The sequence below is a fragment of the Nelumbo nucifera genome, chromosome 1 (assembly GCF_055504915.1).
Source record: "Nelumbo nucifera cultivar China Antique chromosome 1, China Antique-T2T, whole genome shotgun sequence".
In the NCBI taxonomy this organism is placed as follows: domain Eukaryota; kingdom Viridiplantae; phylum Streptophyta; class Magnoliopsida; order Proteales; family Nelumbonaceae; genus Nelumbo; species Nelumbo nucifera.
The window spans coordinates 124,884,109-124,899,753 of record NC_142649.1 but is presented as its reverse complement, the minus strand read 5'-3'; the positions used below and the strand labels follow the sequence as shown (position 1 = coordinate 124,899,753).

General features: G+C 35.3%; 1 protein-coding gene across 1 annotated transcript; it reads right to left on the bottom strand.

Moving 5' to 3' along the window:
* Nucleotides 1-4,878: 4,878 nt before the first annotated feature.
* On the bottom strand, nucleotides 4,879-6,026 carry LOC104609739 (uncharacterized). Its single transcript, XM_010276114.3, has 3 exons — nucleotides 5,521-6,026; nucleotides 5,334-5,435; nucleotides 4,879-5,218 (listed from the first exon to the last, which is right to left on the bottom strand). Exons 1-3 carry the CDS (start codon nucleotides 5,941-5,943, stop codon nucleotides 5,132-5,134), a joined length of 612 nt encoding a protein of 203 aa, XP_010274416.1. The 5' UTR covers nucleotides 5,944-6,026; the 3' UTR covers nucleotides 4,879-5,131.
* Between the last annotated feature and the right edge of the window lie 9,619 nt (nucleotides 6,027-15,645).

Below are 15,645 nucleotides of genomic sequence, written 5' to 3'. Positions count from 1 at the left end.
ATAATGAAAGTTTTAAACTATATATTATCATTATTAAAAATCAAGTTAAAGGACATGTTTCATTTTTTTGTTCAGTAAAAAAAGAACATGTTTCACGGGTAAACCCTAGAACTGATCTTGAAACCGCAAAAGTCAAAACTGACCTTTACAAGGTCGATTCCGGTTTCAAAAACCTAGAACTGACCCTATAAGGTTCTAGGTTATGCCATCAAATAGAACCGACTCGACTCAACCCATGCTCACCCGTAATCAAGAGACCAAGAAAAAGGAGGAATCTCCGACTCTTTTGCTTAGGTTGATATTTAGCCATGGAAGATTGTTATTATTGCTGCTGCAACATTTCCACCGAAAATCGAAAAAATCTAAAGTGGCATAGTAGCGTTAGCCCTCACAACGCAAAAAATTTGAAGTGAAATCTTTTTCCTCTAATCTAATCTTTGATTGCGGTATTTTCAGTTGGCAAATTGTCTCTAGTTATTGATTGAGATCAATGTTTCTGAATCAAACCAAACTTGGATGGGACCCATTTAGCTATCTGGGTCATTATTTTACACTTTTACTGGTTTGACCGGAAGTTCAACTTTGATTGAGAGGCTCAAGTTCGGGTCACACAACCCAGGCTAGCTCGACTAACTTGAAATGCATATACATACACGTCTTGGAAACGGAAGCACACAGAGGATGAGAGAACATTCAAAGGCTCTCCTTGAGTAGGTGGAGTTTTGCGTTTCTCTCCTTCGGCAAAGCTTTCTCACTCTAGGTGGAATTAGCATTCTGAGAGCTTGTTCCTCGTAGTAGTAGTAGAGAGAAGCAAATGGATGATGGAAATGCAAACCCAACGGAAAAGGGTGACGATCTTACTAACACTTTGGATTTGGATGCTCTCTGTGTCAATGGCCTTTACAACAAGGTATTAGCAGATAAGGCAGCTAAATGCACAAGGTGTTCTCGATGTTGTGCACAGTATGTGGAGCAAATCCCCAAGTACGATGTGGAATGGCAGATGGGGAATATTCTTCGGATTTCTTTCCGAATGTCGACTGGGTCCTGGATTGAGGACCGTGACTAGTGAAAGAATTTCCAATCCTATTCAGGAGATGGGAACCTAGTAATTAGTATAATCCCTCGAGAGTTAACCTTCCCGGAACTGGATATAACTGTCAGAATCCATGATGTCCAGTTGGGTTGCAATCAAATACTCGGGGAAGGTTGTCAAAATATTTTTAGGGCGGAATGAAGACCAAAGCGGTCCATGCTGGAGTCAATTTCTCAGGGTAAGAGTTAGACTAGATGTAACAATGCCCATAGCCACATGCATACTGGAAACTGACTGAGTCACTAGCACTTGTTTTGAATGGAAAGAGTCGTGACATTGCAACAGATCTATCTCTTTTGGTCAAGGACATTTATTTCTTCAGCGATCGCAAACCTGGATTATTCTTTTTGTTTTGTTAACAGGAACTGTAATAGTGCTGCTCATCTTCTAGCTCAGAGGGGTCTCAGAGATGGTGGATTTTTTCTTTTTGATTGCCCTGATTGGATAGTGAATCTTGAGAGGGCAAATTTTATCTAGTAAGAGCCCTGGGCTGTTGATTTTGTACTGTGACTGCCTTCTTTTTTTCTATCGTAATACATTCCCTTTCTTTCCAAAAAAAGAAAAAAAAAAGACTAACTTGTAATTCTAGTAAAAAATGATATCAGAAATATCCCATAAACAAGGTTTTGAAAGGCTAAAGACTGTTTTGTTTATGAAAGATGGAACACGATTTCATTAAAATATTAGGAGGGAAGAAGAGATTCCTCCACAGAATTACCACTGAAACAGAAACAACAAAAATTTCAGATTATAAATTGATCATCTCAAATAACCCTTTGCCACTGGGACCTGCAAACAGAGAATCTCAAGCCTGAGAATTCCTATTATAATGCAGACCATTTAAAAAGACATGGTTCCATCCTTCCAATTACAGCCTCAACTGGGGAATCCAAGTCATTAAATATTATCTGATTTCTCTTCAACTAAATCTGCAACAGATGGAGTTCGGATCTGCTCCTCAGAGCACGCCTCACACCATCCTCACAGTGCATTGCATCCGTGTATTGGGAACATCTTCACACCATCCTCAGTGTATTGGGAACATCTTCCCATGAATGATAAAATCATGTATGGGCGATGTTCTCAATGTACGGCTGCAATGTGCTGTGAGATTAGTGTGAGGCGCACTCTGTAAGGAGCAGATCCGATCTCCGACAGATGGCTATGGAGACCAGATTCCATAAAATAGAACCCCTCTTGTTAAAGACTGGAAGGACAAGCCGCAACAAAGCATTCTGGGGTCCATAGGGACAGTCATTTGCAGTCCAAACAGCTGACTGAAATGCATCCAAATGCCAAAAAAAAAATGCAATGAATAAGCAGGTGATCCGCTGATTCTTCCTACTTAGTCCTTACACAAACTGCAGTTACTGACCAAGGTCATTTCCTTGGACTGCAGATAGTCAATTATTAACATTCCATCCAAGATGGCAGACCACAGGAAAAAGGCTGACTTTGAAGGAGCTTTCAGTTGCCCTTTACCTTCCACATCCATCTCCAAGCCGCTGCTGGCTGGTTTGGAGCATTCAACTTCAACAGAAATGATTTATCATAAAAAAAAAAGACACGACTTGGCAGCATTCCACCCGGGGACCAGACCACTTCTCCAGCCACCAACTCACAACGCTCCTTAAGGCTATGTTTGGTTTGAAGGAAAATGTAGGGAAAGGAAGGGAAAGGTAGGGAAACCCATACAAGGTTTGTAAAGGTTTCCCTACCTTTCATTTCCTTTCCCTATTTTCTCCTTAAAACCAAACACAGCCTAATAGAAACTTCTTTATTTAGGGCATATTGAACAGGTTTGGGAGGGATAATCTCAATGGTCTAGCACCACACCAAACATCATTCCAGAAAGACATATGCTTCCTATTACCAACTTTAAAGGATCTGAACTGGGAGAATTCATCCTGGATCTTCATCACACCTCTCCAGATGTTTGTACCATATGTATTTAGAGGAATTCCCGTAGATCAGTTGAAATCATCTCTTCCATATTTATTCATAATCACCCTCCTCCAAAGGACATCCTTCTCCACACCATAACGCCATAACCACTTACCAAGCAAGGCTTTATTAATCAACCAAAGGTGTTTCAATCCCATTCCCCAAAATTGTAATCCTCAAAAATAAGAAAATGTAGACAATAGAAATACAGATAATTTCAGTAACACACATGTACATACGAAATTAAATAAACTTGCATACACATTACTAGATTATAATTTATAATGACAATTAGAAATTATAAAAAAACTACCGAAAGTAAATACCAAATTGACAAAGTATAAATAAATAATTAACAATAAAAAACATAAGATATACACAGATTCAACAAACATGTAGATAGAATGACAATTTTACACTTTATATGGGAAATTAGAAACTAGTGAATATAAATATAAAAAACATGGAGAGATATTTAACAAACCAAGCATAGTTGTAGAGACACAAATTTGTATAACAATGATACAAATTGAAAAAACATTAGGCTCAGTTTGGTTGAGTGCAAATGGGCTGTGTAAATTCTGGTTTATTATTGCTTCGGATTTGATTTTGTCTTGATTGTTTGTGAGAATTAGGAAGTAAAATGATGTTGTCCCCCACCTTATATAGTTTATATACAAGAGAATGGAGGTAGGAATGTTATTTGTTTAGGAGTGAGATAGGAAGCTAGATGTTGTGGTCCCCAGTCCTCACTATATATGAGAGGGAATCAAGGTAGGTCGAAGGTGGATTTTGCATCAGTTTTTGAGACACAATTTGCGCTGCCAATGAGTGCAAATGAGACAAAAAGTATGATATTTGTATTGGATAGGAGTGCAAATCATAATTACAAACAAACGGATGCAAAACTGAACTGGGTGCAAAATTTGTATCGGGTTCAGATTTGTATTGCAAACAAACAGAACATTGGACATTAAACATGAATTCTTTATGTTATAATTTAGTGTTATTTGGTCAATGTGACCAAAATAATCTCCCTATGCATGCCAAGCTGTAAAAGAACTTCTGAGGCTTATGCCTTTTATTGCCTAGGCATACTCCTCATGCCTCAATGCTTAAGCCTTCTTGGGCATCATCTCTCTTTCAGGAGGCGAGTTCATCATTGGCGCCGTTTAAAACCATGCTGGTAAGACTTTGAGCTAGTAAAATCAATGCTTTCTGCCAATAAAGATTGGGAAAATGTATGACTTACAAACTTGTTAATCAATGAAAGAATAAAAATCAAACACAAAGATCCCCCAAGCATACAGAAGCCAAAAAGGATGAACAGAACAGTGAACACACTAGGAATTGCCAAGGCACTACCAAATACTAAAGTTCTATGAATTTCCAAGCTCAGAAAAGTGCTAGCCTGAATTTTCACAGAAACACATATTTTGCAGATGAATCTTAGAAAGCAAAGAGAAAATTGGTGCTAAAAAGAAGGAACTGTTTCATTAGGCATGAGACAGCAAGAAAACTCACCTGGCTTGAAACATATAGCTGAAATAGGTCTCTTGCCTATATCCATGGTAAACAAGACATCTTTGCAATGCATATTAAATCAGCACATAAAGTGATAACAAATGACTAGAGAAATAGAACAGAAGAGGCATGGAATTCAAAATCATTATTACAAAATAAAAAATCAAAATCATTATAGATCATTTTAAACAAGTTTCAATTCAATTCTAAATTTCCAACCAAAGGCACATATCTCGTGGACTCAAATCGTAAGCCCAGACCCGACATCCCAAGTCCGAAGTCACCATAACCAGTGAACTGAAATAGTCAATAAATTAGCTTGAGCCTCGATAAAATAAAATAATGACTACTGGTGGAACAATTGCAGAGTCCATGGCATAAAGAAACTAGGGGATCCAAAAAGGCAAAAACTTTCTCTTTTTCTTTACCTTTTCCTCTTTGTTACATTGAATGTTCATCCCTTCGCTTCCAAAACAAAAAACAAAAAAAGGAGAAAAAAAAGCATAAAATTAAAATCTACAGCACAGTGCACAAGGAAACTACAAGGGAGAAGAAGAAGAAGAAATATCAAACATCTGGAATGATGAGTTTCTTCCCAGCATAAATGGTGTCCCCTGCGAGCCCATTAGCCGCCTTGATCGCATCAATCGACACCTAGTATACATCATGAAAAAGAATTTACAGTATGAGTCTATGAAATGCCCGAATATGAATGAAATTCCACAGAAGAATCCTTCATCAAATTAGAACTCGGATAGAATAAGTGTACCCCGTATTTCCGAGAGAGACCCCAAAGGGTATCTCCCCTCTCAATCTCTATAGTTAGACACGACGATTGTGGCCTGTCTTGCTCTTGGGATCTCGCCAGGTTCTACTCAAAAAGAAGAAGGAAATGAAAATAACAAAACAAACAATCCATTTGAACTTTCTTTCACTGAATTTACTGTGTTGCCCACCTTGACAGCTTCCGGAGGAGCGGGCGCCTGGGATTCTTCAAGTGGCGGAGTTGATTCGTGGCACGGTTTTCTGCTCCAGATGTTGCTGCTATTTTTAGGGTTGAGGGCTTTGAGAATGCTCACGACGGTACCGGAAAACAGGACGAATTCAGAGGTCTTGTCATTGTCTTTGTCTTTGTCTCCACGCAGAGGAGCAGACGCCCGGGATTGTTCAAGTGGCGGAGTTGATGCTTGGCAGAATTTGCTACTCCAGGTGCTGGTACTGCTACTGAAGTCGTTGTTTTTGAAAGGGTTGAAGGATTTGAGAGTGTTCATGGCGTTACCTGAAAACGCAAGGAATCCGGCGATCTTGTCGTCGTATTTGTCTTTTTCTCCATGGGAATTGCCGTTGGCTGCGGTCGACGTCGTATCGGCTGTCTTCATCTCCGGTTGTTTTGATCCCTCGGTGGTATCGAGTACCGCTCGACTTCTGCTTTTGCTCGGTTTCAGAATTCGCTATTTCGGATGCTACTTTCATATGATTATATCACGTGCGAGAGATGACTGATGAAACCGGGTTGCTCATGGTTCGGTTAACCGAACCACCGAACCGTCGACCTTTTATTTTAAATCGAACCGATATTTCGGTTTTTGGAAAATCATGAACCAAAACCAATGGATTAACCGGTTGATTAATTCTGTTTTCTACCCATTTAGTTCTTTAATTTTTATATTTTTAATATAGATTATAAATCAATATATAATATAAATATAGGAATAGCAACGGGTGAGGATCATATTCCTCATCCTGGACTCCAAATGTTTTTTTTTTTTGAAAAAATAAGTTACTTAAAATAAAAAAAATTAATATCTATCTATTTATATATATACACACACTCAGGAAAGCTATGTACTAAATATGGATGGAAAAATTTTTCATCTCTATATAAATAATATAAAAGGTAAATTACAAAGACATGAAAATGGAGTCTTTATCTCAGTCATAGTACAGGGGTCTTTGTAATTTACCTTCTATATTATTTATATAGAGATGAAAAAGTTACTTATCCATACTGAGTACTTACCTTTTCGCAGTGTTATATCCCCTTTTAATTTTCTGTTAAAATCTACTGTTAGAATATTTTTTTAATCTCTATACTACCCTTATAATATTTATTCGAGATAATTGAAAAAAAAAACACTGTTTATCTTTCCTAACCTCACGATAGATAAACAGTAGGCGGTAATGCCTTTTGAAAGTAGGGATTGGGATTACTAAGGGTAGTGCTAACCGAATTCCATCTCCTCCACCGTCCATCTCTCCTCCTCCTCCCTTAGGAAAATATCTTATTCTGAAAAAGGCCATAAATTAAATTAATGTAATAAATGAAATGAAAGAATCTTCTCTCTGAAATCTTCGAAAAGGCATTTTAATCATGTAAACTCCAAGATTGATAAACAATGAACATTATTTAGTAGCGGGGCTGAAAGCGTTCTACAACCTTCCTATTTCCTGTGGGCGTTTCTCTTTCTCATCATCTTTATATTTTTACCTTGCCGTCTTTCACCCCCTCTCTTTATTCCTTAATAAATATCTAATCATCGTCATCGTCATCTCTCTCGTTGCCTCTTTCTTCAATTGATTTCTGATTTTTTTATCTCTATCACCCATGGCCTTCGAACCAGAAATGTTCGAGGCATCGTTTCTGGATCAACTAATCAGTAGTAGAAATAGAGATCTCTCTCTTTCTTCCTCTTATACTGGGTTTCACGAGCTCACCGAGGAGAGAATCCGATGACCCTGATCGGGAAAGTGAAGGACGGAGCCACAAGCGGATCATCCTCATCAACAGCCCCTTTCATGCAAGGCATGATCGTCATTGAAGGTGCTGGAAGGGGGTTTTTGTCTCCGTCCTTCACGATACATGAATACGAACAGCAGCGGCGCTTATCCTCATCAACCCCTTAATGATACAGGAACAACAACGGCACTTAGAAAGGATTATTGCCACCGCTGTTCGTGTATCCTGAGGTGGGAAGATGAACAGTGTATTATTCAAATAGATATTACAAGGGTAGTATAGGGATTAAAAAATATTACACCGAGAGATTTTAACGGAAAATTAACGGAAGTGGGTTTTTGTCTCACGGTCATAGTACAAGGGGGTCTTTGTAATTTACCCTAATATAAATATATATTAAACATATGTATATATATTTATATATATACTAGTCGTTTTCGTTAACCGGATTTTTTGGGTTAGATTTCATCATTTTGGTCTGAACACCCTATATAAAGTGATGAGGTATTATTAGGGGTGAGAATGGGTTGGTTCGATTTGGTTCCATAGTAGAACCTGGAGCCTACCTTGTAGGGGTGAGAATGGGTTGGTTCGATTTCGAGGGTTTACCCATGAAACCTGTTCTTTCTTTACTCTCCCCTTCAAAAAATGACATGTTCTTTAAAAACTTGATTTTCAATAAATATAATATATAGTTTAAAATTTATATCATCTTTATTGATTAAATTAAATAATTTTATATGTACATTATCATAATATATAAATATATGGTTCAAAGCTTATCATTTAAATTTTGTAAGTATTACCTTTTACATTACTTATTATACACGTTCAAATCTAATATATATATATATATATATATATATATATATATATATATATATATCAAAGGAAGGTCTTTTGGCTAGAGTCCTCTTCTTTTAGACACATGGCATCCTATTAATTCAAGAGATAAGATTCAAAAAATGGATAGTTTTACTCCAAAACTTTCTCAATAGACAATTATTTATTAACTTAACACATGTTTTATTCATAAAATTTAATTAAACATGTGGCACCCTAAAATTTAAATAAACAAACAAGTGGGCTCATCCACAGCTAAAAAACTGTCAAAAGTGGTTTTGGTCACAAACAAATTTTAATTTTAATTTTATTTTAGAGCCCTACAGTTCAAAAACTGATTGTGCATTAAAGTCATGTAAATTACCAGAATTTAGTGTAATTAGAAAATTTATATTAACAACAATACTCTATAATTAAATACTGTTATTAATAAGAATATAAAAAATAATCATCACCATTACTATTTTTTTATGCCTAACAAGGCAATTCAATAAGATTGGCTCAAGTACAATCGTTATCAATACAAGATGCAACCTAAGAAGAAGTCCATGCTTTGCTAAACAATGTGCTTCTGAATTGGCAAGCCTTGGGACAAATTGTACTGATCAAGTTTGCATCACCATTACTAATTAAAAATAATATTAATCTTTAATTAAATAATTAAGTAAATTTTAACAAACTAAAACCCCTCATTCGAATGTAGTTTCAATTAGTAGGCTAGACAAGAAGATGAGAGGTTAATCAATTAGTAGGCCACGTACCTAAATTGTAGGAAGAGGAGAGATTATTTAGTTACTAGGCCAAGAACCAACCATTTCATTCGAACTGCATCCAAATTGCAACTCTGCACCTCTACATCCAAACTGCCACAAAAAAGATTTCAGCAAACTCACCACCACCCACTACACCCAAACTGCAACTTTGCAATTAAGAAACACAACCTCTACATCAAATATGATTAAAGTTCTGGATCAAGACCGGGAGTCGAAATTAGTAGAGTGTATACCTATTTATCAAAGTTCAAACTACAATTCTCATTAGTATCTTGATCTAGGTTCAGACAAAGCAAACCACAGAAACAGGCAATGATAATGCATTACCTTTCTGAGACCCAATAAGTTGCTATGGCCGGTTATTGTAGTTAGAAGAGGACATACTAGCCGAATAGCCACCATGGCCGGTTATTGTAGTTAGAAGGTTCAGATGATTCCGGTAGTTGATTCCTTTCAGCTCCCTGGTGCTTGCTTGGAATCTTTACAGGCATGGTGTTCCTAGTTGTATGTAGAAGTTGTCTTTTCATTCAATTACTGCCTGCTTACTCCTTACTTCACGTTTAACTGTACCCAGTGCATCAGGAAGTCGTGATTCAAAAGATGGAATCAGTACACAATCTGAATCTGAGGAATATATACCACTGACCTATTAGAAGTTCTTGTAGATTTGGTTTGGTTTATTATTTCTTACGTACTACAGTTTTTAATGCTTATTAGAAGTTCAAGTAGATTTTTGTTGTGTTGTATGAGTTTGAAGAATGTTTCTTACTACAACCTCCATTTTTAATGCTTACTACAGTCCATGTTCCTTCATTGTTGTTTATTATAAATTTGCGTAGATTTTTGGTTTGTTGTATGAGTTTGAAGGATGATGTACAAATAGACCTATTTGTGGGTCCGGTTGGGCTTTGTCTATGTATCAACAGAATACATTCAGACTCGAGCTCGAGCCCGGCCCGGCCCGACCATCGGGCCTAGGTCTTGAGCCTGAACCCGATCCTCATATAACGACCGAAGCTCGGGCCTGAGCCCGAGCCCTATCAGAAATTCGAAAACAGAAATTTTTCTTTTTTTATTCAATAAAAAAGTATTTTATTTATATTAAAAACTTACAAAATAAAAAAAATAAACATGTCACTATTACTTGAAAAAAAAGAGAATAATAACAAAGAAAAAATATTATATATATATATATATATATGTATTTTATTAAATAAAATATATTTTTTATTATTTAATATATAGTATCATGTCGGGCTCGGACTCGAATTGAGTTTTTTTTTGAGAAAACCAGAGCCCGGTTCAAAAAAAATCAAACCCGATGCTTTAGACTCGAGGCCAAGCCCACGAACCTAAAATTATGACTAAGCCCAACTTATAACGGGTTAGGTCGGGCTGGGCCATCAGTATTCTATGTACAAATTGAGATTGCCAACCACTGACGATTAAGTCTGTGTAGTCATCGGTGGTCGATAGTGTCATACCATAATGGTTGGTCTGTGAAGAAGGTGTATACGATCAACCAACGACCATTTAATACCGGCGATCATAAGGTTGTCCCTTAGTTTAGAAGACATCGCCGATCACCAGCGATCATTTATGCCTGACTACCAGTGGCCAGGAGGTTGATAGTTACCTGGTTGAAAATATGGCTCGACTGAGTAAGAAACGGCTGTGCATTCGACCAACAATTTATTTTAAAGTGGGTCCCATTAAACGCTGATTCGAATTAGTTACCCGGTTGAAAAACATTTTGAAGCCTCGACTTGAGAATACAATGGCTATAAATAGAAGAGAATAATATTTAATTAATAATAATAGTCATCAATTCAAACTAATAATTAATAAATAGATGAATTAATAATTATTTATTAAGTAAATACAATTCTTTTTTTGATAAAAAAGTAAATACAATTCTAAGGCGGTTGGAAACTGCTTTGATTTGGAGCGAATTTTCAGTAATATTAACATTTATTATGAAAAAATAATATTAACATAAAATATAATAATAACAACCTGAACAGCGTATGGGTTTTCACGAACAAATTTACCCATTTATTTCTTACCCATACATAATACGGGCTATTCAATTTAATTAAATTGATTTAATTAACCTACTTCCCTTCATTATTATTAACTTCTTACTTAATTATAGTAATTACCTTAATTCAATTAACTTAACTGAATTAATTAATTCATTTACATAAGAAACAAATTGATAAGAGAAATACAAAAGTATTCAATTATTAATAAAAATAATTAAATAATTCAAAGCATTTACTTAAACAAAGCATTATTAAATAATTTATAAATTTAGAGAAGTGCTATAATATGATTAAACAAGTAAAATTGATTATTCACTATAGAATGGATAGTTAAATAATAAAGTGTTATGTAATTTACAAATTAAGAATTAAATTAATAAGAAATATTGAATAATTTAATTTATTCAAATAAATAATTGATCAAGTAATTAAAATTAACTAATAAGAAAATAAGAAAATAAATGAATAATTAATAAAATGATTAAAAATTAAAAAATTGATAAAAGGAAAAATCGTTAAATAATTAAATATGATTAATTAAAAAAATGATTCAATAATTGTGAATCTCAAATGAAATAATAAATGGTTTGGGTCCATTCTTCTAGATAAAATATGGTGAATCTCTTAAATCAAATAAAAATATATTAAAATGAAATAACAAACCTAATCTAAATTTCTAATAGAAATTATTTTAAAAAATGCAAATAATTCAGAGTAGTGGCCCCGTACTTAGTATATATACTAAAGGAAAGTCGTCAGGCTAAAGTCCTCCCCCTTTCAAACACATGTCATCTTATTAATTCAAGAAATAGGATTCAAAATGTGGGTAGTTTCACTCCTAAACATTCTCAATAGACATTTATTATTTATCTTAACACATGTTTATCCATAAAATTTAATTAAACACGTGGCATCCTAAAACTTAATTAAGCAACATCTCAGAAGTGATATTGGCTTTACTGAGGGCAACCCCGTGCTCACACCATCCCAACAACTTCTTGCAACCTTCCATTGGGAATATCCCCCCATAAAATAAAGCACATGAGTAGGGAGATATTCCCAATGCAAGGCTGTAAAGGCTGCTCGATTGGGCGTTGCCCTAACGGAAGTCAAATTCCCTAGAAGTGGACTCATTAACTCCTAAAAAATTGTAAAAGTGGTTACTTTTAGTCACAAACAAATTTTAATTAAGAGCCCTACGATTCAAAATTGATTATGCATTAAATTTATGTAAATTACCAAAATTTAGTGTAATTAGAAAATCTATTATAACTATACTCAATAATTAAATGTTGATTGTTAATAGGAACATAAGAAAATAAGCATCACCATTACTAATTAAAAATAATATTAATATTTAAGCAATCCATTTTGATTGATCTTTAAATTTGTACAGTAAAAATTTTAATTATAATAATTATTATGATAATAAAATAATTAAATACTTAATAATAACAACAATAATTAATTAACTAAATATTACAATACAAATAAAGAAATAATAACAAAAAGTTAGACATTTTTTCTTAAAAAAAATAAAAATTATCAAAACGTACTAGCCCCGTTCTTACTACATGGTCATTCTCTAGTACTAAAATGAAAACAAATGATCAAATCACTTGAGTAACTCAGTGGTCAAGTGAGACCATGACCTTTTTAACCATGAGCGCTTGGGTTCAAATCTTCACATCCTCAAAAGTATTTTGGGTTTTATTTCAAAGCAAGTTTGGTTCCAAGGCCGGTTCTACCAAGGTCAATTCCACTAAGGCCGGTTCATTAGGTCAGTTTGGGTAGGGTAAACCCCTAGACCTTGGAACCAGCCTGGGTGGGGGGTCAATTCCAATAATTTGAAACTAAATCCTATCCTATAACAGATTGGGTAGGGTCGGTTCAATGTTGGTTCGAGGGCGGTTCCATTCAGTTTTTGGTAGAACCTACCCGTTTGCTCACCCCTAGGTATTATTGGACTTTGAGAGTCAATGAAAATTTCTAGTTACATGACTGTATTGTGACTCGAACGAGCTAGGGTTAGGAGGACTGTATCTTGACCCACTATCATTGGATTTGAGCATTAATTCAGTGGATTTGATATCAGGGTATTACCGAAAATCCAAAAAAATGCTAATAATGAATTTTTTCTTAAAATTTGAGGAAGAATTTAAAAATGGCCATTTACTAGAACACCCCTATACTTTCAAAGATTTACTTAAACCTACCCTATAGTTTGTATTTTACTAAAACATCCCTTATACTTTGCAACTTATGTACTTATTTGACCTTTCATTAAGAATTATTTGTTTTTCCATATTAAAATAGTAATATGATCACCTAAACAAAGTGGAAAATGTTTAAGGGCATGGACCCATGGTTGTTTATTCCAAAAATACCCCTAAAGTGAGTAGAAAATGTTCAAGGGTATGAATCCATGGTTGTTTATTCCAAAAGTACCCCTAACACTTTTTTGTATAGAAAACAAAATTGATCGAATAGAATAGTTATCCATGTTTTATAAGGGGCAAAAATGGTATTTTTGTTTTTAATTTATTTTGATTAAATTTATTTGAATGGATGTTAGTGTTAAAATTATCATTTTCCACTTTCATCAAAGGTCGATTAAGTAAATTGATTGGAAACTATAGGGAATGTTTTAGTAAAACACAAACTATAGGGCCGAGTGATTTTGACGGCCAACCACCCGAGGAGTGAGTTTTACGAAGAGTTCTTGGCAATGGCCAAGGCGATTTGGTTGCTTCACTTGCTGGCCTTCGCGTTCGAGCCGGCTCCATGCCATTTTCAGGCAATCAGAGGAGCTGAATTTCATCCTCTGTACATGGAGAGTGTCATCGAGTTTTCCGGCCAGCGGGAAACTGAGCCATTTACGGATTCCGTTGAAGAGTCTCAGGATAGCAGTTCCTGCAGTTCAAGCTATGATATTTTGACGTCTGTTGGGACTACGGATGAAGAACGGAACCATTGTAGTTCAGAAGAGGCATCCTCGCCGCCTTCACCAGGTTGGCCGATTCCGAAGTCGGAGTTGCAAAATTATTCGATTTGTGATGCTGACAAAATGCCCCATTTGGATAATAAGAAATTAGACAAACAAGGATCAAATATTTCAGGTATGTACTATTCTCTACTTTTTTGTCCTTTTTCTTTCATTTTGTTGATAACAATTTTCTGGTTAGCTCATTTTAACTAATTTATTCTGATTTTGGGATTTCCAGTTACTCCTGGGTTCAAGCTTGGAGACGGTTCGATCATAAAGGCTGAGGTGCATTCAAAGCACAAACAAGTTTTGTTTTGCTTGACTCAAAACCATGAGAAATCTGCCATCGCAAGGGTAGTATGGGGATTAAAAAAATATGGCAACAGACGTTTTGGACGGAAGGATAACGAAAAGGGATCTTTGCCTCACGGTCATAGTATAAGGGGGTTTTTGTTGCAAAATAAAATATAGGGGGTTTTTGTCACAGACCCCATAATATAAGGGGTCCTTATAATTTATCTTAATTATAATAAACGGTACAAATCTAATTTAATAAGGTTTGGATCGAATTGAATCTAATTCAAAACCAACAGAGCAATGGTGAATAATTTTATTCTAGACTTGTTAGACTTGTCAATGACTCAGGTCTATTCGATAGAATAAAATTGAACGAACAAATATGGTTTGTGTCTTAATTGATATTTGGATTAGAATTGGTTCTTACTGTTTAGAATTGATTATATAATTAATAATGAGGACTCCCGTTTTTGTGTAATTTTTGGTTATATTTAGTCTAAAAGTATAAATTTCAAAGACAGTGTACAAGATAATTTTGGTTAAAATAACTTGTTTTATCAACATATAAATAATTGACTAAATGCCATTTTTATTTAAGGTTATATAACAAAAAAAAATTAAATACCATGTCACAAAATTTTATTTATTTTTTGATTGTATTTTCCTAATCCCTATGTATTGATCTATAATGCAGTAACCCCTTTATCACGTCAAATTCTCCACTTGTGAGTTTCCAATCATATAAATTAAATAAAAAATTTGTGAGGTGGAGAAATCTGAAAATTTCCATTATATTATCATAAGTAATTGTAGATATCATTATGTCAAATATAAATCGGATCAGACCCATTTATCCTGCTTAACAGTTGATTTGCTTCTGAGTTTATTATATAGAACCGAATAATAATCGGTTTGGGACAGAGTTCCACTCCATCCTATCCCGAACCAAACCCTATACATTGACATCTCATCTGTGGTTTGTCGTTTTCCCTTAATTCGCGGTGAACGGCTGAACGCTAGCTTCCAAAACAGTGCCTTGATTTGCTGGGTTGCATATGTGGCCCACAATTATGACTTTAACCAATGACGTGCACGTTATAGGAAGCCAGAATCTATCCTAATCCGTCTCTCTCCAGAGAGCCTTGCACGCCACGAGAGCTAAAGTCCATTGAAATTGATAGTCCTCGTTTCAGTCAGTCAAATAAACTCCTCTTCAGACTTCAGGCTTCAGGCTTCAGCCTTCAGCCTTCAGCATCACTTTTAACTCCCATCTTCTGTACGTTTTCACTAACCCCCAACAGAGATGATGGGCCATAGGGATGTGAACGGGTCGGGTTAATTGAACCTCGTTCGGGTTTCGAATCGGACTCGAGTTTAGATGGGCGTGCTAAATCGGATCA

Coding starts and splice junctions, on each gene's coding strand:
- LOC104609739 (XM_010276114.3), bottom strand. CDS start 5,943: ATGAAGACAGCCGATACGACGTCGACCGCAGCCAACGGCAATTCCCAT. Junction 5,436..5,520: donor CTCCTCCGGAAGCTGTCAAG/GTGGGCAACACA, acceptor CTTTTTGAGTAG/AACCTGGCGAGATCCCAAGA. Junction 5,219..5,333: donor GTCTCTCTCGGAAATACGGG/GTACACTTATTC, acceptor GATGTATACTAG/GTGTCGATTGATGCGATCAA.